Source organism: Cricetulus griseus, chromosome 7, assembly GCF_003668045.3.
Source record: "Cricetulus griseus strain 17A/GY chromosome 7, alternate assembly CriGri-PICRH-1.0, whole genome shotgun sequence".
In the NCBI taxonomy this organism is placed as follows: Eukaryota; Metazoa; Chordata; class Mammalia; order Rodentia; family Cricetidae; genus Cricetulus; species Cricetulus griseus.
In genome coordinates this window covers 73,272,465-73,296,099 of record NC_048600.1, presented here as the reverse complement: position 1 = coordinate 73,296,099, position 23,635 = coordinate 73,272,465, and the positions used below count along the sequence as shown (strand labels likewise).

General features: G+C 46.8%; 1 protein-coding gene across 2 annotated transcripts; it reads left to right on the top strand.

Moving 5' to 3' along the window:
- The first annotated feature begins 7,362 nt into the window (after positions 1-7,362).
- Arf1 (ADP ribosylation factor 1) lies at positions 7,363-23,035 on the top strand. Of its 2 annotated transcripts, XM_027427349.2 has the most exons (6): positions 7,407-7,503; positions 11,172-11,240; positions 20,947-21,130; positions 21,216-21,326; positions 21,501-21,625; positions 21,754-23,035. In XM_027427349.2, exons 3-6 carry the CDS (start codon positions 20,983-20,985, stop codon positions 21,913-21,915), a joined length of 546 nt encoding a protein of 181 aa, XP_027283150.1. In that variant the 5' UTR covers positions 7,407-7,503; positions 11,172-11,240; positions 20,947-20,982; the 3' UTR covers positions 21,916-23,035. The 2 variants fall into 2 exon arrangements, with proteins under 2 accessions (XP_027283149.1, XP_027283150.1); XM_027427348.2 differs by lacking the exon at positions 11,172-11,240 and having other exon boundaries at positions 7,363-7,503.
- Positions 23,036-23,635: the final 600 nt, after the last annotated feature.

Below are 23,635 nucleotides of genomic sequence, written 5' to 3'. Positions count from 1 at the left end.
CAGGCTGGGGGCTACTAGATAGGTATGCAGGTCCTGCCCCACAGCCTCCCATATTTCTTCCAACAGCTTTGAATAACTGCAGCTGCGGGCCAACATTCTCCACGCCTGGCTTCCTCCAGACATGGGACTTCGGGGAGTGATGAATGAGGGATGAGGAATGTGGGGGGCTTCTTCAGGGCCACCATGAGCCCCTCTCACCTGCCTGAGAGACTCAAACCTGAGTGCCCAAGTACTGGTCACCCAGAAACCCTGTGTCAAGTGACAGTCCTTTGGTTCAGCTGGGGTTCCAGGTAGGAGTTCCCCAGAAGAAATCTGCTTTGGACCCCTGCACTAGTCACTAAGGCAACAGCTCACATTGAGAATGGAGCTACCAGCTGCCCAGTTAATGGGTAATGCCCAGACAAGCAGGCCAGATGGCTATCTGTAAGCAATCTGCTACTCTGTGGCTACTGTGAGTAAGGGACACATGGAAAAGCAAGAAGTATGCTACTGAGACACCCCAAGGCTTTGACTCCAAAGACAGGATATTGGGGGGACAAGCATGATTGTCATTTTAAGCCCTGAGGTTTACAGGTACCTGTCAGTAAGCAGTGGGAACCACACAAGAACAGATGTGGTTTGGAACTGTGCTGGAAACCTGCCCCTCAAGTCATATATTGTTAGAGTTTGAAGGCAGTGTGCTGGGAAGGTAATTCGGGTCAGAAGAGGTCATGAGGATGGGGACACATGGCAGTGTGAGCTGCTTCATCAGGAGAGGAAGAGAGAGGCCCGAGTTTACTTGCTCTGTGTTCCTAGGTACCCTGCAGGTGGCTGAGGAACCTCAGGCCCTGTATCAAGTTGGTGTCATTATGGAACCTGAGGGAGTGGTCTGACTTCTGAAGGTCCTGGCTAGTAGATATCTACCCTAGAAAAAGACCAAGGTCCCTTTTTCACCCTAGGCTCTCCAAATCCCAGAAGTCTAGGTTGGCTTACCCAGAAGGAATATCAGATACAGGCATGGTGGCTCATGCCTGTAATCTCCACACTCAGGAGGTGGAGACAGGAGGACCAGGAGTTCAAGGTCATCCTTGGCTACATAGTAAGTTCTGGACTGGCCTGAGCTACATGAGACCATCTTAAACAAACTGGATTACTGCAAGTAAAAGGACAGTTGGGGATCATGGGAAAGAACCAGAATCAGCTGCCCCTGACAAGTAATTCAGGGACAGGAAAGGTACCCTTGTAGACAACAGAACTAGACCGAGGCTTGGAGGACAGGGTCCTGAGGTGCAGGGTGGAGTTTAGGAGATGCTTTAAACATTTCTTGGGTCCAGTGGGTTACATAATATATATAAAGTTCACTGCTTCACACACTTGATATACGGTAACACATGTGTTATGTGTACATATATGCATTTCTTTATGAAGAAATGAGCACCTTTGTCCCTCCCTTTATAAAATAAACCCCTCATGGGGACTCTGGTTACATAGTCAGCTTCCTGTGCCCTCTAGCCTTAGTTTCCTCCTTTAGGGGATAGTTGGCCCTAGCACTCTAGGAAGATTGACTGTCCCCAACTGAACAGGAATTAGGAGGAATTGCTCCTGTTCTACAGTGAGACTGTTAGCATATGACTTCCAAGTGGATGCACCCTGAGAGGCCTGGACTGAGGACAGTGGCTGAGCTACAGGTGAAGGCTACTTTCTATGGTAAGGATTGACTATCCAAAGTGGAGCCCATAATGCCTCTTGTGGAGTCAAATCTGAGCTAGTACTAGTGATCCCAGGTTCAGATGTTGACAGGTACATCAGAGTCTACCCTGCTCCTCTGCATCCTGTGTGTATACTCTTCAGGTCCACAGTTCCTCTGTCCCACACCCTTGGGTCCTCTCTGGCCAGACACCAGGGTTCTGGAATGCTAGGTCTCAGATCTGAAAGACAGCCACTAGCCACAGGTTGTCCACCAGGAATGTTCCCTGAAATGGGGAACATCCTGATCACCCCCAGAATAGTCTAGAATTGCAGGTTCCTGATCTGATGAGAAGGATGCTCTAGGTTTGAGGCGCAGAGTTTCAGCAGGCTCCTGGTTACCAGGATGCAGACCAGCTTGTGGGGTGATAGGTATTTTATTATCCCAATGCACACAATGAAGCTCCAAGTGCTCTTTTTCTTTCTTTCTTTTTTTTTTATTTTTCATTTTTGGTTTTTTCTCGACAGGGTTTCTTTGTGTAGCCCTGACTGGCCTGGAACTTGCTCTGTGGACCAGGCTGGCCTCAAACACAGAGATCCACCTGCCTCTGCCTCCTGAGTGCTGAGATTAAAAGCATGCACCTGGAGGGTCTGGAGAAGGATCTTAAAGAGAAAAACAAAGTCAGTTTCTCCTGTAGTCTCATATCATAGTCAGCATAGGAGACTTCTGGGGTTCCCAAAGGTGTGGTGACTATTGCTCACCAGAAAGCAGTTTGTTCTTTAGCAGTGGACACCAGCAGGATCTGCTAATTTAGGTCAGCCCTGGGGCTGTCTGCCTGGAGCTTTGGATGCCAAAGTTGGGGGATCAGTCTCTGAGATATCCCCACTTCAGTGTTGAAGTAGGCCCAGGGTGAATCTCTTTTTATTCTGATGTTCTGCAGTTGTAAACCAGCTCCCTTTATTCTTCTTTGGGCTGCACTCATCAAGAAGCTCACGGAACTTGTGTTGATTGATTTACCATGAGAATACTTAGCAAGGATACAGATGAAGACATATAAGAGGTCAGGTATGTGGCAGCGGTGGGGCTTCCATGTCCTCCTTAGGGTTTTATAGACATTTTATTACATGGGGTGATTGGTTAAACCACTGGCCATCAGTGATCCCCTCAATCTTCAGCCCTTCTTCCTTCTCTGGGAGCTGAGATGAGGCTAAGGGTCCCCATCCTCTGATCCAGCCTTGGTCTTAATATATATATATATATATATATATATATATATATATATATTAATGGAATACACCTCACTTCCAGATTCCCAGGATTTTAGGAACCGTATTTTAGAAAACAGAATTTTTTTCTCACTCTCCAAGCCTGAAGAAAGAAGTGGTATAAGCATTAGGGGAAAAGCTGGGTTTGGGGGCCCACACCTTTAATTCACTTGGGAGGCAGAGGCAGGTGGATCTCTGTGAGTTCAAAGCCAGCTAGATCTACATATCAAATTCTAGGATAGCCAGGGCTAAACAAAGAATCTCTCTCTCTCTCTCTCTCTCTCTCTCTCTCTCACACACACACACACACACACACACACACACACACACACACACACACACAAAGAATTAGGGAAGGGCACTGCTCTCCCTGTATTTCTCCCTCTGGGAAGTCATTAAGGGTGTAAAGTTCCTCTTGCAACCAGGTACTAGAGGTCCAGAGTTTTGATTGTATGAGCATGCTGAACATAAGACAAAATACCAAGTGGAGTCCAAATGAGACTTAATGCTATGCAGAATATCCCTAAAGACACTGTGAAGTTACTTTTTCAGCCAGTTAGCCTGCTCAGAGACGCCTGCTGGGAAGGGCTTTTGAGAGCTTGAGGGCAAGCAGAGTAGATCAGGAAATACTACAGGTGTACTCCAATCTGCCCAGTGTATAAAACTTCCCCAACAGGCTAGATTGCCTGGTACAGTGATGAGCTCCCTGGGAATCCTATGGTGGGAACCCATAGGAACCCTGGAGAACACTGTAGTCTGTAAAAGAACCAAAGTACCCGAGTCCTAAGAGGCCAAGTAAAGAGCCACATGCCTGGAAATAGTCAAACATGGAGATTAAACTCCTTATCAGTTGGCTCAGATATGTGCCAATTGTATGTGCGTGTGCGTGTGTGTGTCATACATACATACATGCATACATACATACATATGGAATAAGACTTCTACATTTCTAGGCATCAGTAGCCTGGCATGAATGCCACCCATCTTACATATAGAGGCTGCACAAACTGTCTGGGGGAATGGATGAGGTCCTCAAGGCACAGAGTTCCTTTTACCTCCCACTGGGTCTTGTCTCCTGGGGGCATTCCTGACTCTAGTCCTTACTCTAGGTAAGGTTATCTCTCTAGCAACCTGGAGAACAAGAAGCTAGGCCACTTGGCATCCATGCCTCTGACTAGGTCCTTGGGAGTAGGTTGGTCTAAAGGGAAGGGCCTGGACTTTGCTTTGGTGTATGATCAGCTAAAGGGGAGGTGAGGTGCCATAGGCACTCCTACCTTCCTAGTATACAGGTAGTTGAGGATTCTGAACACCTTTCAGTGAGCTCACTTCGCCCCCTCCTGGACAGAGCTTGTCCATGCAGGGACTTCAGAGAGGAAAAGGCACTCTGACCCGAAGCAACCTAGGTGGAGGAGTTAGCCTCAGTTTATCCAAGCAACTGACATTTCCTGGTAGGGTCTGTCCTCAGACATGCTCACTCAGGGCTCCCACAGATATGTATGCCCTTTCCGCCCCCCACCCCCATCCCCACCCACTGGGACAGGGACCAAAACAGAAGCACAGTGAAAGAAGGAAGTATGTTTCTTAACTTGGGAGTGGGCAGACAGCAATCTGTTGATCATTTTCAAAACTGTATCTTACATAAACCCCATCTTGTCTCTCCATTATTTCATTTTGCTAAATTCTATCCCCCCCATAAAGTTTCTTTGGATTTTTATTTCTTTAAAAATGATTTTGAAGATTTTATTTTTTAAAAAGTAAAGATTTTATTTAAAATGGTTTTGGTGATACATTGCTTATGATCTAATAAAGCAACTGGAGATCAAAATGCAAAGCTAGCCACAGCCAGAGAGCCAGGCAGTGGTGGTACACACCTTTAATCCCAGGACTAGAGAGACAGAGGCAGACAGATCTCTGTCTGTTCAAGGTTACACTGAGCTACATGAAATTGATTTAGTCTAAAAGAGAAAACAGCTCACACAAAGGTGATCTCAGCACTTGGGATCACACACCTTTAATCCCAGCACTAGGGATGTAGAGACAGGAGTGATGTGGCTGGGCAGAGAAAGGAATATAAGGCAGGAGGAGACAGGAACTCAAAGGATTTCAGTCTGAAGCTTGGTGGAGAGCAGTGCAGTCTGCGTTACACTCTGAGGATTCGTGGAGACAGGATCACCCATTTCAGTCCTAGGTAGAGTAAGAGCTAGTGGCTGGCTGCTTTTCTTTTCTGATCTTCAGCTTGAATCTCAATATCTGTAACTGGGTCTTTTATTATTCGTTTTACAATTTTTTAAAGGATTTATTTATTATGTGTACAGTGTTCCGCCTGCATGTATGCCTGCAGGCCAGAAGAGGGCACCAAATCTCATTACAGATGGTTGTGAGCCACCATGTGCTGGGAATTGAACTCAGGACCTTTGGAAGAGCAGGCAGTGCTCTTAACCACTGAGCTATCTCTCCAGACCCCCTGTGTTACAATTTTTAAAAGATACTTTTTAATTGTATGTGTGTGTAAGTGCAGATGATTGTGGAGGTCAGAAGCATCAGATCCCCCAGAAATGGAGTTATAGGCAGTTGGGAGTTGGGAAAGGAACTTGGGTACTTTGTGAGAGAAGTATGTCCTCTTAAGGGCTGAGCCATCTCTTCAGCTCAGTTGTCCAATTCCCTTTTTAATATACACTTCGGGATGGAGAGATGGTTCTGTGCATAAGACTATTTGATGCTCTTGTAGAGGCCTTGAGTTTGGTTCCCAGAATACAAATGGCAACTCATAAACACCTGTAACTCCAGTTTGGATTTATTTATTTTATTTATGTATGTGAGTGCCTACAAATATGTATGTATACCACAAGAGTGCCTGTTGCCTAAGGATGCCAGAAGAGGGAGTCAGATCCACTGGAACTGGATATATGATTCAACACTCAAAGTTTATGTGCAATATGAAAATTTCACTGGAGGTTTAAACCCGACCTGGGGAGGTGGGAAGAACCTATCATCCATTGAACATTATTAAGTATCCATAATGGCTATTTAAGTTTTTAATGGACACAAATAATTATTTACAGGGTATAGTGAGTTTTGGGGCATGAATGTACAGTTGCCAGGTTAGGATAAATGGATGGACTACCACCCTATCTATTTTGCCACAATTTTATCTTTTTAGGAACAGAAAGGGTTTGTTCTTGATTAGTAATCTGTAGTTTTCCTTGACACTCTGTATCTTTGTCTTCTCATCTATAAAGTGGCTGTGACAGGCTTCTTATATGGCTGGGATCACAGGCCTCTGGGTATGTCCTGCCATTTTTCCAGGGAATGAAGAGCTAGCACCACCCAAGGCTTTGCATGAATACTTGCTGTGTGTTGAGGGTGGGAGATCAGGCAGTTATCTCCATAGAAACTTACAGAAGTGGTACTTAAAAACCGGAGGTCTAAAGCCAGGCGGTAGTGGTGGCACACGCCTTTAGTCCCCACACTTGGGAGGCAGAGGCAGGTGGATCTTTAAGTTCAAGGCCAGGCAGGGGTATGCAGAGAAACCGCATCAAGAAGGTGACCATTTCCTAGAACCCTGACAAGTTTAGCACCCACAACTCTTAAGAGAAAGCTCTGGAGGTCTCAACCCCCCAAACAACAGCGAGGATGCCTGGACACAGTGTGATTGATTAATCTAGGCCCATGTAACAGAAGTGCCTCCTGCCAATTCAACAGATAGGGCTCCAGGTTTTTTTTTTTTTTTTTTTTTTAAATGCCCTAGGTCCCTCAACATCTCTTGCCTGTGGGATTCCTCACAATAAATGAGGTGGAAGAACTGGACAGGCCTGACAGAGCGTGGGTCTGATTCCTGCATAGATGGGGAGGCAAGCAGATTTCTGCTGCTTCTGACCAGGCAGGGAAGGCTTCTCAGGGAGATGTAACAGGTTCCTCCTCTCCTGCACCCTTCAGGAGGCCACCCCATCAGGGGCAACCTAGAGTACCCTCTCAGGCGGTGCTAACTCCACACAAGTCTTTGGGTCAGCTCTGAGAGTGCACACAGGGCCAAGGCTAGCGTAGGGGCACGGTACCTATCTGACACTTGGTCTGCGCCTCTTTCCGCTCTGGCTACTTGTCAGTGATATCATTATCTTCAGTGCCCAGGGCCAGCTGGAATATACCTCTGAGAGGAACATCACACCCCCTCAGTGCTGACACGACCTTCCCACTCTGACCTTGGCGCTCTAGAACGCTTACTGTCCTCAACCCCCGCATCCGAGGAATGGGCAGGAATTCCGCAGGAAGGCGCGCGTGCGCACGCGTCGATGGACACGGAAATCCACCCACCACACCCTTGTGCGTTCTAGTCCGGGGAAACCGGTGTGTGCTAGCCCGGGGCCGCGATCCGGAAGCAGAGCGACTTTGGCCCCGCCCCGTGAAGGCTACTTGGTGCAGACGCGCAAGCGCCATTCATCTAGGGGCGGGGCCTCAGGCGTGCCCGCCCTCTTCCCCCGGCGTGCCCCGCGGCAGGCGCTGACGTGGCTGCCGTCAGCGCCGCCATCTTGTGGGAGCGAAACCAACGCCTGGCTGGGAGCAGCCGCCGCGGAGGTGAGGCGCTGGGCGCGTTGGGGCTGAAGCTGGGGAGGCCACGGGCTGGTCATCGTGGGCGTCGAGGGGCGCTCGGTTCAAGCTTCTAAGGGCCGAGTCTGGTCGGGCGGGCCGGGATCTCTGTCTAGCGGACCTGACGGCAGGCCGGGCAGTGGATCGGGGCTCCCCCAGTCCCGCGTCGCCCACGGCCGCTTGGCCCTCCCCCACTCCGCGGCCCATACGCCTGGCCGCCAGCCGCGGGCCGCAGCCCGGAAGTCCGGCCGGGACGCCGGCTCCATTCCAGGAAGCCAGGTTTCCTGCTGTTCCTCTCTGCGCCTCTCCTAGGTTCCACGGCCCGGGAGCTCGGGAACGGGGAGCAGGGCTCGAGGGGTACGGGGGGGGGTCTCCCTTCTAGAAGGGCTAGCCGGAAGCTTCAGATACGGCACGGACCTTGGGGTAGGGGAAACTGAGGCTTGGGTGGCCCTCAGACGGCGTCAAGGTCACTCGGGTGGCGAGGTCTTCCTCCTCTGTGTCTCGAGTCCGGTTCCTGTCGGCCCGGAGGACCGGAGCTGTAGGAGGTGAAGGGCTGGGACCGGTGGAGCGGGGCTCCGGACTGCTGAACCGGGTGCTTGGATTTAACAAGCGCATATGCGGATTTCAGTGGATCCCAAGTGCCCACTCTGATCCCTAGTGAGCCGTGATTTGTGCCCCACACTTTTCTGGTGAGATCTTCATTGAGGTTTGCACTCAAGGGCCCGGTGGCCTCTGCAGGAGTTGAGCCTTGTTTTACCTCTTGACTGACCCCCTTGATGCTCCTTTGGGTGGATTAGAAAGGCCCTTCTGAGTTGGGGAATCTTTAACCTGGCCGTGGAACAACCTGCTCCCAGGTTCTGAGCAATCTGCTTGTAACAAGAGGCCAGATCCAGTGTACAGTTCTGGCTGTCCAGTCAGGGTGGCCATGCCGTGTCGGACTGTATGTAGCTGAACCGTTGCATGGTACCTAAGTGGGAGGGATTCTCCCTTCCAGCAAGTGGCTGTTTTGCTGGAAAAGAAAGGGGCAGCTGCTCCTGTTCCCAGAAGGCACCAGAGAGCCCAGTAGTTGATGCCACAACCAATGTTGGAGTAGTCCGTTGTAGTTCTTGTTTCACAACTAGTGGTCAGCAGTTTTTCCTGCAGGCTGAGTCTGCAGTGAGTGTAGAACAGAAGACTAGTGAGATGCCATGGTGCTTTGGGTGCTGACTCCATGTCCTTTCTCTGTCTTAACCAGTGTCTACAGTACCTGACATGGGTGACTGCCTGTAATGTCCTCACCTTTGAGCTTTCAGCAGCACTGTCTCACATAGCCTGGACTGTGAGATTTGATGAAGAGTGTTACTCTCTGACTTCTCTGTTTTCTCCAGAGTTGTGAGCTGTGTGGTGTAAGGGCCAGTCACAGATTTGTGAGCTACATTGTTGTAACTACATTGTCTCCTTGGCATGAAGGTTTCTCTTGATGGAATGTCTATCGCTTTCATCCCTAGGTATCTTGTTGAAAATGAGTCTGACTCACTGGTTCACCACACTGTTGTCTTGCTTGTGAGGCAGATGTAGAGTTGCTACTTCAGAAAGGTTTAAGAGCTAGGGGTAGAGTGCTTTTCCTAGCTTGTATAAATGGTTTGGCTCTCTAGCACTGCACACACAAGGTTTAACTGTGAATAACAGCTGACTCATACTCAGTCTACTTATCCTGGAAGGAAGGTAGCAATAGCTAGTTCTGTGCCCCTCATTTACAGTTATAAGTCATGTAGCTGAGATGTCCACTATACCTCTTGAACAGTAATTCCTTGTAGAGAGGATCTTTGTTCCATTTTGGTTGTTGCCTCAGCCCAGGACCAGGCAGGATTCAAACTACAACCTTTTATTTATTTTTTTCTTTTTTTAAGGTAAAGGTAACTTAGACCAGCAGTTACTGTGGTGACGACCCAGTGTCAGGCAACCTAACCAAGAGAAAAAACTTGTTGTGCAGGTTCATGCAATAGCTTGTCAACAATGGTTTGAGAGTATTGGGTCAATGTTTTTCAGATTCCTTGAATTAAGTGTTACATTAATGTGCAGGGTTTTTTTATTTTGAGACAAGGTTTCTCTGTGTAGCCCTGGCTGTCTTGGAACTCTCTCTCTCTGTAGACCAGGCTGGCCTCAAACTCTGAGATCTGCTTGCCTCTGCCTCCCTAGTGCTAGGATTAAAGGCCTAAGCCATCACTGCTCAGCTTGATGTACAGGTTTAAATCTACTGTTAATCACAAGGGCTGTCTATGTGTGTCATTTGCACTGAGGAGCCCAACAGACCCCTGCCTGCTCTAGTTTGCTATGTCATTCATGGTCTGTCTGTCTGTCCATCCCTATTTTCTCTCATGAATCCCTTTGACTTTTGATCTTCATGAAATTGTCAGTGATGGTGAGGAGAGAAACATGAAAATTCCTTTTGTGTGTATGCTGTATCTCCCCTGTCTCTCTGTCTCTCTGTCTCTCTCTCTCTCTCTCTCTCTCTCTCTCTCTCTCTCTCTCTGTGTGTGTGTGTTTGTGTGTGTGTGTGTGTACACATATACACGCATTGGGATTTCTCACTACACACTGAGGTTTATGTTCAATATTGATTGTGATACAGATTGCAGGTAATAGCTTGTGGTGTTACTTGTTAGTGTAGGACCTTTTAGGTGTTCACCACCCTGTCCTACTACATATACAAAGAAGTGATGATACTAATTAGGGCCCATCTTCCACAATATTCTTATCTGGTCCTGTTCCCTGAAATTTTTACTCACATTGGTAACAGGGCTTGGCTGCCTGTCAGTAGCCAATATACTAGGAAGAGTGGCACTCCCTGCAGGCCCTGATATAGGGAACGTTTTCAGTAGTAAGAGGAATTGATAGAAAATAGGAACATAGGCTGTTTATGGGGAAGAGTTTGACTGTGTAGTTTGTAGTACAGGTTTGCCCTAAACTCCTGCCCCAGCCTCTAGAGATTACAGCCTGCTGGGATTACAGGTGTGTGCCCCCATGCTAGGCAGGCATATTTTTATAGACAGCAGTTGGGGGTGATTAAGTTTATGTGGTAAACAGCTCCCCATATTTCTGAGGATCTGAGAATTACTGCAGTATAGCATGAGTGAGACTTGGTTATTAAGGAAACTTTCTTAATCAGTATCTATAGAGGTAAGTATACATGTTAAAGGGATGCTAGCAAACTAGTTCTTTCCAACAGGCTCCTTGTGCTTGATGGCTGTATGTTAAACAATAACTTTTTGTCAGTATCAGTTGTCAAAATATTTTTGCAATGGCTTATACTGAAACAGGGAAGTTTGTGGCCCAGATTCTCTATGTGTCCTCTGACAAGTTTTTCTTTCTTTCTTCCTCTCCACCCCCTTTTTAAAATTCTGTTGGTATGATTTAGGTGCTTGTTTCCAAGAAAAGGGTTGAAAAGGGTTTCTAGATTTTAGTGAGAGTCATTGCTGAAGAATGAGAATGAAGGCAGAGCTAGATGGCCTGCAGTGTGTGTTCCTCTGGAGCTTCCTGTTCTGTAGATAAGAATGCTCTTCTTTCTTGTTTGATTCCAGGAGCTTATATTTAAAATACTCTGTCTTCTAATGACTTTGGTGGTAAACTTCTGCTTGGCATTATTTTCAACTTTTAACATTTCTGTTCTGTTAAAGGTCATATCAGACTTTGGACATACCGAAGTGATCAACTGAACTGTGTGCTTAGAGCTAGCAGTTCTTGAGGTAGGTTTGACGCACACCTGAGTATCTAGATGTTACTGGTGTAGGAATGTTAACACAGAAGCACACTTGTGCATAGTTTAAAAATAATGCAACATTGCTTGTTGGCCCTGTAGTTTCCCTGAAGGGATTAGCTTCTCTAGGTGTGTGATTTTTTTTTTTTTAATTTTTAAAAAAATCCCAGTGGCCTTGATAAACCTTTTTTTTTTTTTTTTCCCAGTGCTTGTGAGGAAGAGGCAGGTGGATCTCTGAGTTTGAGGCCAACCTGGTCTACAGAGTGAGTTCCAGGATGGCCAGGACTATTTCATAGAGAAACCCAATCTCAAAAACAAAACAAAACACTTCTATTTCTTCTGATAAGGAGTCACCTGTGAGGGGCCTAGTGGAGGAGGCGGCCTTACTTAGCATTGGATGAAAAGCTATTTGCCCATGTATGCTATTGGAGTGTTCATCCCAACCATCCTAGAGTGACATGGGCAGGTACTGGGGCCTATCCAAGGAGGCAGAACTGTCACCTCACAGGTGACGTTTATGCAGAAATAAGATAAAGATTGGCAAGTTTGAGGGAGAAACCAGAGGCTTCTTAGTAGCCCAGGACAATTGATGCAAGGGCTCCGAGCTGAGTAAGTGTACTGGAGTTTGGAAACCAGCCAGGAGCAGTGAGAGAGAGGAGGACTAAAGAGAGGGTGGTCCTGGTCCCTGGTGCAGCTTTGTAGTCCTCAGAAAGGATATTTTGAAATCTGTGGGAAGGAACCCTTTGCTTCTCAGGTAAGGAGGCAAGTCTCTGGCACTTAGCCACTTGTGTGGTTTTCATGTAGATGGAAAATCCCTCTGTGATAGCCTAAGTTTGATCACAGAAAGATAATGCTTTTCTTTGGCATAATAGTAACAGATGTTCCAAGTCTTCCAGGAACCCAGCTTTAACTACCTTGTAAGGCAAGGGCAGTGCATTTTGTTTTCTTCAGTGCCTTACAAAAAGTTGTTCTCTGTTTTCAGGAAAAAGGTTATTTCTCTGCGGTGGCATGCCCTTGAGATTGCTGTGGTTGTCATTTAGTGCCTCAGTAGCTTCCCACCTCCCTTTGTCCTATATATGGGGGTGGCTGGGCCTAGCATTAAAGCATAGTTTCACTAGAAGTTACTTCCCATTGTGTCTCTGTGATGTCATTGTTGAGGCAGACTCATGGGGATCTTCAGTCTTGTGCAAATGTCAGGTTATCTATTGGCTTCTTTTCCAGATGGCTGACTTAGTGGACTGAAGGGTGTGGTGGGCACCACAAAGTCCCATGGCTACTGTGTGTGACGGTCCTGACATCACAGGTGTTACTTTGCACCTGATTAATTCAGTTGTTGTGGAGTAGTTGGGGGTGGTAGCAGTAAGTCTTCATGGTTTGAGTCTGAAGAACTGGGTGGGAATTTGGGAAAGAGGGAGATTTTGGTGGAATACCTGGCTATGGAAACGTGGCGGATCCTTACCCTGAAATTGTTAGAGAACGCCCCCGGTGCTGGTTTGCCTGAGGGGAGGCCTCTGACAACAAAGTTGAGGCATCAACAGGTGTGTGTTTTAGAGAAAAGCTTTTCTGCCATCAGGATAGTGGGGGAGTAGTTGAGTAGTGTGTGGTCAGCAGTTCCTGGCTCAGTGAGGACAATGGACTTGGGGAAATGTGGTCTTTGTCCTTCTGTGTGTGTGTGCCTTACTCTAGCAGGGTGGGGCAGGACTGCAGCAAAGCTGAGGGAGCATAGTGACAGTTCAGCCTTCCGTACACTTTATTCTTTTGCTTCCTCCTGAAGAGCAAGTGTCAAAAGAAGGGGGCAGGGCACTCCCTACCCTCTGAATGAAAGTCACCTGAAGATAGAAATAAAGATTTTTGTTTTTTCATTAAAATATGTATTGTTTTTTAATTTTTAAATTGTGTGTCTGCCTGTGGATATATAAGTGAGTGAAACGTTCAAGGAGGCAGAGGTGTGTCAGATCCTTCTGGAGCTGTATTGCAGACAGTTGTAAGCAGCCTGATAGAAGTGCTGGTAATTAAACTCTGGCCCTCTGCAAGAGTAATGCTTAACAACTGAGCCATCTCTAGCCTCTCATTTTTGTTATGAGACTATCTCAAACTATAGCCCAGGCTCGCCCTGATCTTAGGGCAGTCTGCCTCAGTCTCCAGAGTACTAGGATTACAGATTTGAGCCATCATGGCATCAAAAGTCAAGTTTGAAGCTTGACTTACACAGTAAGTACCCCTGTAGCTGTCAGCCTCTTTGTCTGAAGTGGGACTGGACGTAGCATAGAAGAGTGCCTTGCTCACTGTGGCTGGTTTGAGGAAGAGCTTATTTTATGAAAGCACTGTGAACTAGTTGTTGGTGGTTCCAGTTCCCTTTTTCTTCAGTGTGGAAAGGGCCTCTGGGATGCTATGTCCAGATTCATTGGCCCTGAGAGAGAGAGAGAGAGAGAGAGAGAGAGAGAGAGAGAGAGAGAGAGAGAGAGAGAGAGAGAGGAGAGGGGGAGGGAGGGAGGGAGGGAGGGAGGGATATGTGATGTGCGTGTTTCATGTAGGGAGCTCATAAAGAAAGAGGTAAGCTGGCAAAGCTGCATTACTTTGATTTGCCTTGCAACAGAAATTAAGAGTCCTGGTTACCAGCTCTTCTGGGTCCTTCTCCTCCTGAGCCCAGGGATGGTGGTGTTTAATTTGGGTGTGTGATACTTGGCTTGGCTTTGTGCCTACTCTGCCCTCTAAGGAACAGTGGAGCAGGGTGGCCGTGGAGAAGCCACAGCCACCCTGAGGCTCAGCCTCATTGCTTCAGCAGGAGCCCTCAATGGTTTGAGGATGTACATGTTAGCAAACAAGTGCTCTGTGAATGTCAAGGTGGGAGATCTTGTGTCGTTTCCCCTCAGTTCCAGTCTATGACAAAAACAAGCTGCACTTGTCTACAGCCAGCTGGTATTGTCTCCTGTAAACAAGTGCATGTTTCATCCACATGCTTAAGAAGGTAGAAGGTTAAAGGGGGGCACAGCTAACCTGGGCCTTTCAAGGTGTCAGCATGGATTCTTCCCTGGAAGCACCAGACTCATCTCAGGCCATGTCAGGTGGGCTAAGTTGTGAAGACTGCTAGTCAGAACAGTGGCTGCAGGTTCACTAGGGTTGGGCTGAGCCTTGTTTCTTGACTTCAGTCATGGTGGTTTTTCACATGTATCTTGTGTTGTCCTATTACTGTGTTTTCCACCATTTTAGAAGTGTTTCTAGGTTGATGCATGTTTGTGTTTCTTGTTTTTTCTATGGTTTGGGGGAGCAAACCTAATGTTCTGCTGCTGAGCTGTTTCTATTTCCAGATCTATGTTTTTGGAGTTCTCCTAATGAGATAAGTACCTCCTGCCAAAGTAAAAATATGGTAGTAGTATGTGTTAGGACAGTGGTTCTCAACCTTTCTAATGCTGGACCCTTTAATACAGTTCCTCAAAGTTATTTTGTTCCAGGACAGACTCCAAAGCTACAGAGAAACCCTGTCTTGAACCCCCCCCCCCAAAAAAAATCTGTGCTACTTTATAATTGTAATTTTGCTACTGTTATGAATTATAAATATCTCATCTATTGGATATTGGATAGAAGACCCCCAAAGGGGTCTCGACCCACAGGTTGAAAACTGCTGTATTAGGGTGTGTGTTCTGTTGCTCCTGGGTAGGTGCTGTGAGCATACAATGCTGCAAGAAACTCCAGAAAATGTAGATTTTATTCTGGAAGTCCTGACTCCCAGTTACAGTCAGGATTCTTTGCTGAGAGGAAGACAAGACACAAAGAACAACAGGTGTCTGCTACAGTTGCATGCACAGAGATACATGGCAAGATGTTTCCCCATTGGAGCCTTTACAGATCTCAAAAATTGTATTTGATGAACTCTATTGTAGTTCTCGTTACAGGACATGTGGTAATCAGTATTTGCTCAAAGCTACTAATTATAGAATTAATGTGGCTATGAGTGTGAATGGTGACATTTTGAGGGTAGTTGGGTTAAGAAATGGTAATGCTTAAAAGTAGAATAAAGGGAGAAATAACATGAAGAGAAGTTTTAGCATTCTCATTACTGTAGTTCAAGAACTCAGCTCAGAGATTTACATGATTGTGGGTATACACACTGATGGGGGAGTTCACCTTATGTTTACAAAGAGTGTTCTAACTTCATTTTCACTCATCACCCCACCTATACACATCAGACCTAGTGAGTTTCTCCTTCCCTTAACTTAGAAGTCATGTTCCAGCTCCTGTCCTGGAACATGCTGAGTGACAGTTTTGCCCTTATAGGAATGCCTGCCTGTCCTAGTATCAGCACATTCAGTTTTCCTGTTAGGCAGATTTTATGAAGTAATGACAAAATGTAGACAGTATTGGATTGTATGAACATACCAGACCTACAAGCCTGGAATGTAAGGCTGAGGGGCAGATGAAGATCTGAGGAACAGTCATACCCAATTCCTGTTGAACTACAAAAAGCACTATGACAGAGGTCAGCATGTTGCCCTGTTGCACATGAGACTAAAAAAATCCCCCTTTTAAGTTACAGATATTTTGTTCTGGGGATAGTTCAGGTTTTCATGTATCTGATTGTGTCATTGTTGGAACATTGGTACTCTTGTTTTGTTTGTTTGTTTGTTTTTCAAGACAGGATTTCTTTGTGGCTTTGGAGGCTGTTCTGGAACTAGCTCTTGTAGACCAGGCTGGTCTGAAACTCACAGAGATCTGACTGCTTCTGCCTCCTGAGTGCTGGGATTAAAGGCATGCGCCACCACTGCCCAGCAGGAACATTGGTACTATTTACTAAGAACTTTAGCTTAAAAAAATGTTCTATACTATGTTCACATTCTTTTAGAAAAGTTTCAGATTTGGTAATTTTCCTCAAATAATGACAGCTGAGAGTATACACTTTTGATTTGTGTGGTTGAAGATATTAATTAATTTTGAGATAGGATCTCACTGTAGCTCTGGCTGTCCTGAAACTCAATATGTGAACCAGGTTAGTCTTGAACTCACAGAGATCCTCCTGCCTCTGATTCCCAGGTGCTGAGATCAAAGGCCTGTCACCATGCCCGGCTAAATATATGTAATTTATACTGCAGTGAATTTGTCTTAAAGGGAGAAACTAAGGAGTTGGCTCAGTTGGTAACATCCTTATTGCATGAGCATGAGGACCTTAGTTAAGTCCCCATTTAACATACATAGCCACACACCCACTTCTAATCCCAGCATTGGGAGGCAGAAACAGGAGGATCCCTAAGACTTTCTGACTAAGCCATTCCAGCTGAATTAGTGCACTCCAGGGGTCAGTGAGACAGTTGCTTTTTTTTTTTTTTTTTCTTTTGGTTTTTGGAGACAGGGTTTCTCTGTGGCTTTGGAGGCTGTCCTGGAACTAGCTCTTGTAGACCAGGCTGGTCTCGAGCTCACACCGCCTGCCTCTGCCTCCTGAGTGCTGGGATTAAAGGCGTGCGCCACCAACGCCCGGCTTTTTTTTTTTTTTTTTTGCCTGCATGTATCATGTGCATGCAGAGCCAGAAGGCGGCTCCACATTTCCTGGAACAACTGAGGAGGGTTGTAAACTGTCATGTGAGTGCTGGGAATGGAACTGGTGTCCTCTGCAACAGCAGCTAGTGCTCTTAACCTCTTAGCCATCTCTAGCTCCTTAAAAGTAACTAACTCTTAAAATGTCACCAACTTTTCATCCAGGTAGTAAGTATGAATCCATTTCAGGAAAGAACATTCTGCAGCCCAGAGCAGAAAAACCTCCCTTCCCACAGGGATTCTTTTTAAGTGGTGTCAGTAGTTGGAGGGAAATGGCAAGACTGCACAGTCTGACTTATTGAAGGTTGTCTGAGTCTGGTGAGGACTTTGGACCCTCCTGGCTGCCAGTCAGGCTCCTGTTCAGTTGCTAAACCAGTCAGGTTGCATTCATTCATTGTGGAATAGGTGTGGACTCAGCTGTGTTTTCTCATCTTTACTCAAGAGGTCAGGAAGGCCCTTCTACTGACAGAACTGTGTAAGGAGTGTGGTTGCCAAAGGGGAGGCTGTTTCAACTGTTGTCCTCCCTGCCCCCAATGAATGAACTTTCTTGACCCCATTCCAACTTGGTTGTAGGCATTCCCTTTGGTGGCTTGGGAGGCAGTATAAACTAGCAATAGCTCTCTGGGAAGTCTGTTTTCTCCTGCCTGCTAATGGAATAATGCAGAGGAACCTGAAAAGCAGGTTTGGCTTGTATGTGGGATCCTAGGGGTAGGTCACAGCACCTTGACTGGGCATCATGCAGTTGGCCTGTAGCCAGAGCCACTGGTGGTGATTGGCCTATGTAGCCACTGGGTTTTTCTCTTTGTGGAGGCTCTCTTGGGTTTGGGTCTGTTTTAAAATCAGCTGTTGGATTTTAAGAATGCGGACACTTAAGAATGCCAGTGCAGAAGTGCTGATTGCGGCTGCCTGTGTAGCAGGGGGAATCTTCCCATGTTTGCTCGTTGAGTGTCTTAAGTCTGGAGTTCATCTCACCATTGACTTGTATGACTGGCTGCTTTTCCTTTTGGTGATTCTTGTTAAAAAGAAAGAAGGAAAATGTTCACTGTGGTTTTCATAGCCCTTCTGTAGAGAAGGCAGGTTAGGCCCAGCACACTCAGCTGTGGGCCATGTCAGATCATGTGCAGCACTGGATCGCCAGTAGTCATGGACAATGAGGCAGTCATCATGCAGCTATGCAATCAAACTTGGCTGAGATCCCCACCACTACACAGTTATCAGGGTGTGTGTCTGCCTGCTATTATAAGGACCTGTTAGGGTTCAGATACCCCTTCCTCTCTGTGCTCTTGTGGTTTTTGTTGTTGTTGGTTTTGGGGGGGTGCTTTTGAGACAGGGTCTCATGTAGTTCAGATTGGCCTTGACTAGCCCACTATTTATTACCAAGGATTGATTATTCTTGAACTCTGCCTCAACCTTATATGTGCTGGGATCATAGGTGAGCACTACCACAGATAACAGATACTATTGGTTTCCACACAGCACCTGAATATAAAGGGCTGTCTTATACCCTCTTTGCCTCACCAGCTTCCCATGCACACCCTGGATACCACTGTTTCTTTCCTTGATAACTTGGAAAAAAGGTGGAATTTTTTGTAATTGTTGTTTGAGACAGTGTTTCTCTGTGTAACAGCCCTGGCTGTCCTAGAACTTGCTTTATAGACTAGGCTGGCCTTGAACTCACAGAGATTTGCCAGTCTCAGCTGGGACTAGAGGTGTGTGCCACCACCACCTGGATAGAAGGTGGAAATTTTTTGCATGGATAACTGATTGCTGAGCAGATAGCCACTTGCTTCTGTTGGACTTTTTTTTTTTTTTTTTTTTAATCTTAACCGCTGAGCCATCTCTCTAGCCCCTCTATTGGACCTTTTTGCTTGACGTAAATTGTGTGTTGCCTCCTTGGATTTTTGCCTGTGCTTTTTTGCTCTCTCAGTTCCCCGGCATCATCAGACCTCATGACAGAAACAGCTAAGTGGTGTGCTCCCTGCTCTATGGCAACTAGAGACTCTTTCTTAATTCATCTTGGGATCACTTCCTTTTGCCTTGTTTGGATCCTCAGGGGATGCCTTACCATGTTGAAATTATTCAGTAATTGGTAGGAGTTAAAGGTTGAGAGCCATAATCTCAGAATTTTTAAAGATTATTGCCTGAGAGTTTCCTCCCACCAGCAGTACATTGTCACAGTGTTTTGGCAGCAAGCCTCAGCTCTTAGGGCATGTGCTCCTCCTACCTAGCTAAGAGTTTCCTCTCTGTAGTTTTGTCAGTCTGTCCTATCCATCTGTTTCTTTCTTTTCTTCTCACTTCTTTCTACTTCTCTTTCTCATCCTGTCTTCCTGTCGTCGTTACCACCCCACACCTTGGTTTTGTTTTGTTTTCTTACTTTTCTTCTAAGGCAAGATCTCATACTAGTTCAGGCTGACATCAAACTTGAAAGTTTGCCAGCCTCAGCCTCTCTAGTGCTGGGATTACAGGCATGACTCAACATGCCCAGATTTCTTTCTTTTTTCTTTGACAATTGCACTACATGTTCCAGGCTTGTACTTTATGTCCTCCTGCCTCTGCCTCCCAAATATTCAAATTACAGCCATTCAATCAAAATATAAATATATATATATGTTTTTCGAGACAGGGTTTCTCTGTGTAGCTTTGGGGCCTATCCTGGCACTCGCTTTGTAGACTAGGCTGGCCTTGAACTCACAGAGATCCACCTGCCTCTGCCTCCCGAGTGCTCGGATTAAAAGTGTGTGCCACCAGCACCCGGCCTATATTTTTCTTATACTTCTTTCTGGGAGCCTTCATTTTGAATATACTGACTGTGATCTGAATGTATTCCCTTAAGTTTGTATATAGGAAATTGAACTCCAGTGCAATAATGTTGGGCAGGTGTTTGGGTCTTTAAAGTTCGTCCCACAAGAATATACAAGGACCGTCATGAGAAGGGCTTTGAAAGAGGTTCATACTCACTTTCCACATGAGATTGTAGCATTCCTCCCCTGTGGAGGATACAGCTCAAGGCCATAACTTAGAGACAAACATCTAACCTACCAGGCCATGATTTGGAATGTCCAGCTCATGTATTGTCCAGCTTGTGGTGTTGTTACAGTAGCACAGAGGGACAGTATACAGGGAAGCCTTGTCACCCTGTTTTATACCATGCTTGTTCATTTTCCTGTGAGGTTAACAGCCTTGGATAGTGCACAGACACATCTCTTTCTGAAGGCTCCATGGCCTTCTATTTGCTGTTACTATTAGGAACTAACAGCATTTAAGAATGCAGTAGAGTCCATTTGGATGAAAAACAAGTGGCCACCTGAGGTTGAGACCAGAACCCTGGAAGCCTTAGTATCCTTTCCAGAAGCCCTAAACATCTGATAGGCTCTGGTAAATTGGTGCCAACTTAGTTGATTGGCACCTCTAGTGTTTCTGTTCTGCCAGTGGACCCTACTGAGTGTGTGTACATGCCCTTACAGGAACACGTCTTCACATTTGCCTGTCCTCATAGGAGCATCCTTTTGTATAGGTCTTCAAGGGAATGTGCTGCTGTGGTTTACTGTTTGGGTCTCTACCTTCTTGGGCTGTTTGAGATGGATAGAACATTGCCTTAACAACTGTCTCCCATGGCCTAGATGACAGAAATGCCTGGAGATGTGACACCACATTCTTTCTGGGCTTGTCCTACTGTCACCAGGGGGTGATGGAGTATTTGGCCTGTAGTATTGAGCCTAGAGTGTGACCAGCTTTCTAGTTGCAATCTGTGCTACTTTGAAGTAGAGAGAGATGTAAGGTGGTTCTTTCTGATCTTGTGAAGACCTCTGTTAGTCTGTAAGAGGGCCTCATGTGTCTCTCAAAGTACTTTTTAGAGAGTAAACATGCCAGTTTCCCAAGTGTGAGTGTACACGGATGTAGTTAGATGTTCTGATAGGTGAATAGACTTGGGATACAAGGGGCTTTTCTGGTATCTGTGCCTTCCTAGACTAGTATGTGGCCCTTAGATGCTTAGGGAGTCTGGTGGACAGGGTTCTTTTTTTGCCACTTGGAACCTGGGATTGAATTGAGATCTCATGAGGGATGAGAGAAGGCTTGGGGCAGGGGGCTCCTAGGTAGGTGTGTCTCTGACCTGCCACAGGGCCTAAACTAGCAGCACATAACAGGACTGGAACAACTTGCTTCCCCAGGTCTCTGGCCAGTATCGCTTCCACCTGTCCACAAGCATGGGGAATATCTTTGCAAACCTCTTCAAGGGCCTTTTTGGCAAAAAAGAAATGCGCATTCTCATGGTGGGCCTGGATGCTGCAGGGAAGACAACAATTCTATACAAACTGAAGCTGGGTGAAATTGTGACCACGATTCCCACCATTGGTGAGAGGCTGGGCCAGGGCCAGGGTGGGGGTTGGATTTGGGGTTCTGGAGTACAGAGGGCACTCAACTGTAACCCTGCCCCCAGGTTTCAACGTGGAGACAGTTGAGTACAAGAATATCAGCTTCACCGTGTGGGATGTGGGTGGCCAGGACAAGATCCGGCCGCTGTGGCGCCATTACTTCCAGAACACCCAAGGTGAGGGGTCGATTCTTGTCGTGGATTCCTCCTTTGTCTTAAAGGGATGCATTTCTCACTGAGCCTCGTGACTTTTCCAGTTGTATTGTGGCCAGTGGGAAGACTGAATCTAGAGCCTATGGGTAGACCAGATGGGCAATCTTCAACATGTGCAGTAATGTTTTCCTGTTGCAGGCTTGATTTTCGTAGTGGACAGCAATGACAGAGAGCGTGTGAATGAGGCCCGTGAGGAGCTCATGAGGATGCTAGCTGAAGATGAGCTCCGGGATGCAGTTCTCTTGGTGTTTGCCAACAAGCAGGTAGGCACCAGCAAGGTCCTTCCCTGATGGAGAAACCTGTGTCAGGGGAGAGAGAGAGGGTGGGTGAGAGAATGCCCTGGGTGACTAGCTGCTGCTGGTCCCTGCCACTAATTCCTCCTTTCCCCCAGGACCTCCCCAATGCCATGAATGCGGCCGAAATCACAGACAAGCTGGGGCTGCACTCTCTACGCCACAGGAACTGGTACATTCAGGCTACCTGTGCCACCAGTGGGGATGGGCTCTATGAAGGACTAGACTGGCTGTCCAATCAGCTCCGGAACCAGAAGTGAACCAGACCCCTCCCTCCCCCTTACTTCCTCCTCTCCGCCCTCCGCTTTCCTCTCATGTGGCAAACGTGCGACTCTGTGGTCCTGAGTGCCAGAAGCTGTCTCCATGGGTTGGTCACAGTGTGCATCGCACCGTGCTGTACATGTGCAGACGCAGCCTGCAGCCAGGTTTTTATTTAATGTAAATAGTTTCTGTTTCCACTGAGGCAGTTTCTGGTACTCCTATGCAATATTACTTAGCTTTTTTATTGTAAAAAGAGAATCAACTCACTGTCAGTACTGAGAAGGGATTTGGGTGTAGGGGCACCTGGCCTCCGGGAGCCATTGGGCTGTAAACTGGTGTCAGTATCCATTTGGTGGTTGGTTTTTAACCCAAACTCAGTGCATTTTTTAAAATAGTTAAAAAATACAGGACAAGAACACTTGAACACACAGAAAGGAGACTATGCCTAGTGTAGGTTTTGCAGTAATGGCCTGAATGCTAGTCCATCGGATCACCTGTTCCCCTATGGGAACAGGAGAGAAGGTGACAAACCACCATCCGCTGCATGGTCACAGTAGAGCCCCCGTGACTCGCCTGTCTTTGGGTCACCTGCATTCCATAGCATTGTGCTTGTACTTGTGCTCACATGGTCACCTAGGGGTTGGCTGGGGGCCATTGTGGGGTGCAGGGCCTGGCTTGTATTTGGTGTGTGGCCGGGCCAGATGGCAGCCTACATACCCAGCTTACTCTTGGGCCCACTTGGACGCGCTGGCAGGAGGCCTGGGTCTCACCAGCAGGAGCGCGTGCAAGCTGGGAGGGTCAGTCCATTCCAGACCCACATCCTGGAGCACCCCCATCTCCATGTGTGAAGTAGCTTTCTCCCTCAGCCTGCAAGGGTCCGATTTGCCATCGAAAGACGACCTCTACTTTTTTCTTTTGTATTTTGATAAACACTGAAGAAGCTGGAGCTGTTAAATTTATCTTGGGGAAATCTCAGAACTGGTTTATTTGGTGTCGTGGAACCTCTTACTGCTTTCAATACACAATTAGTAATCAACTGTTTTGTATACTTGTTTTCAGTTTTCATTTCGACAAGCACTGTAATTATAGCTATTAGAATAAAGTCTCTTAACTATTTGATGGGCTTGTGTATCAGTGTCACCACTGCGAGGCTGCCTCCTAAGAGAGCCCTTTTTAAATTTGAGAGAAAACAGGTGCCCTCTACGCCCTGGTAGAAGTAAGATCTGGGTGGCTCCCCTCAACATCTCAGAGTTACTACCAGCCTCAGTGTGCTTTGTGACAACTGAGGTGTGCCTCCTGTCCCTTCAGTAGGCAGCCAGCTTTGGGGTGGTACATATCTCTGAGTAGGTGTGGCCACTAGGAGATCCAAAGTCTACCGTCCTGAGTGGGTCCCTGCCTAAGTGGATAGACCTTCACCCCCTTGAGGTGGTATTTTAGATAACTAATCTTCACTCATGTTTAGGTGGCTACCTGCAGAGCACAGGCCAACAAACAAGCTACAACTTGAGTCTCAGGACACTTTAGGGTCTGCCCAAGAGTACACACACCCAACAAATAAGCTTTACAATCAGAACACTTTGCTGTGTGGAATCCACCCTAATTTCTACTGTCTGCCCATGTATGTATATAGACTCTAAAATTGCTATTATATGGCTGTGGAACCCACTGCCTCTGCTTAGGTAGAACTAGATTGGACCTCTTGGGCAGGTTGCAGATGCA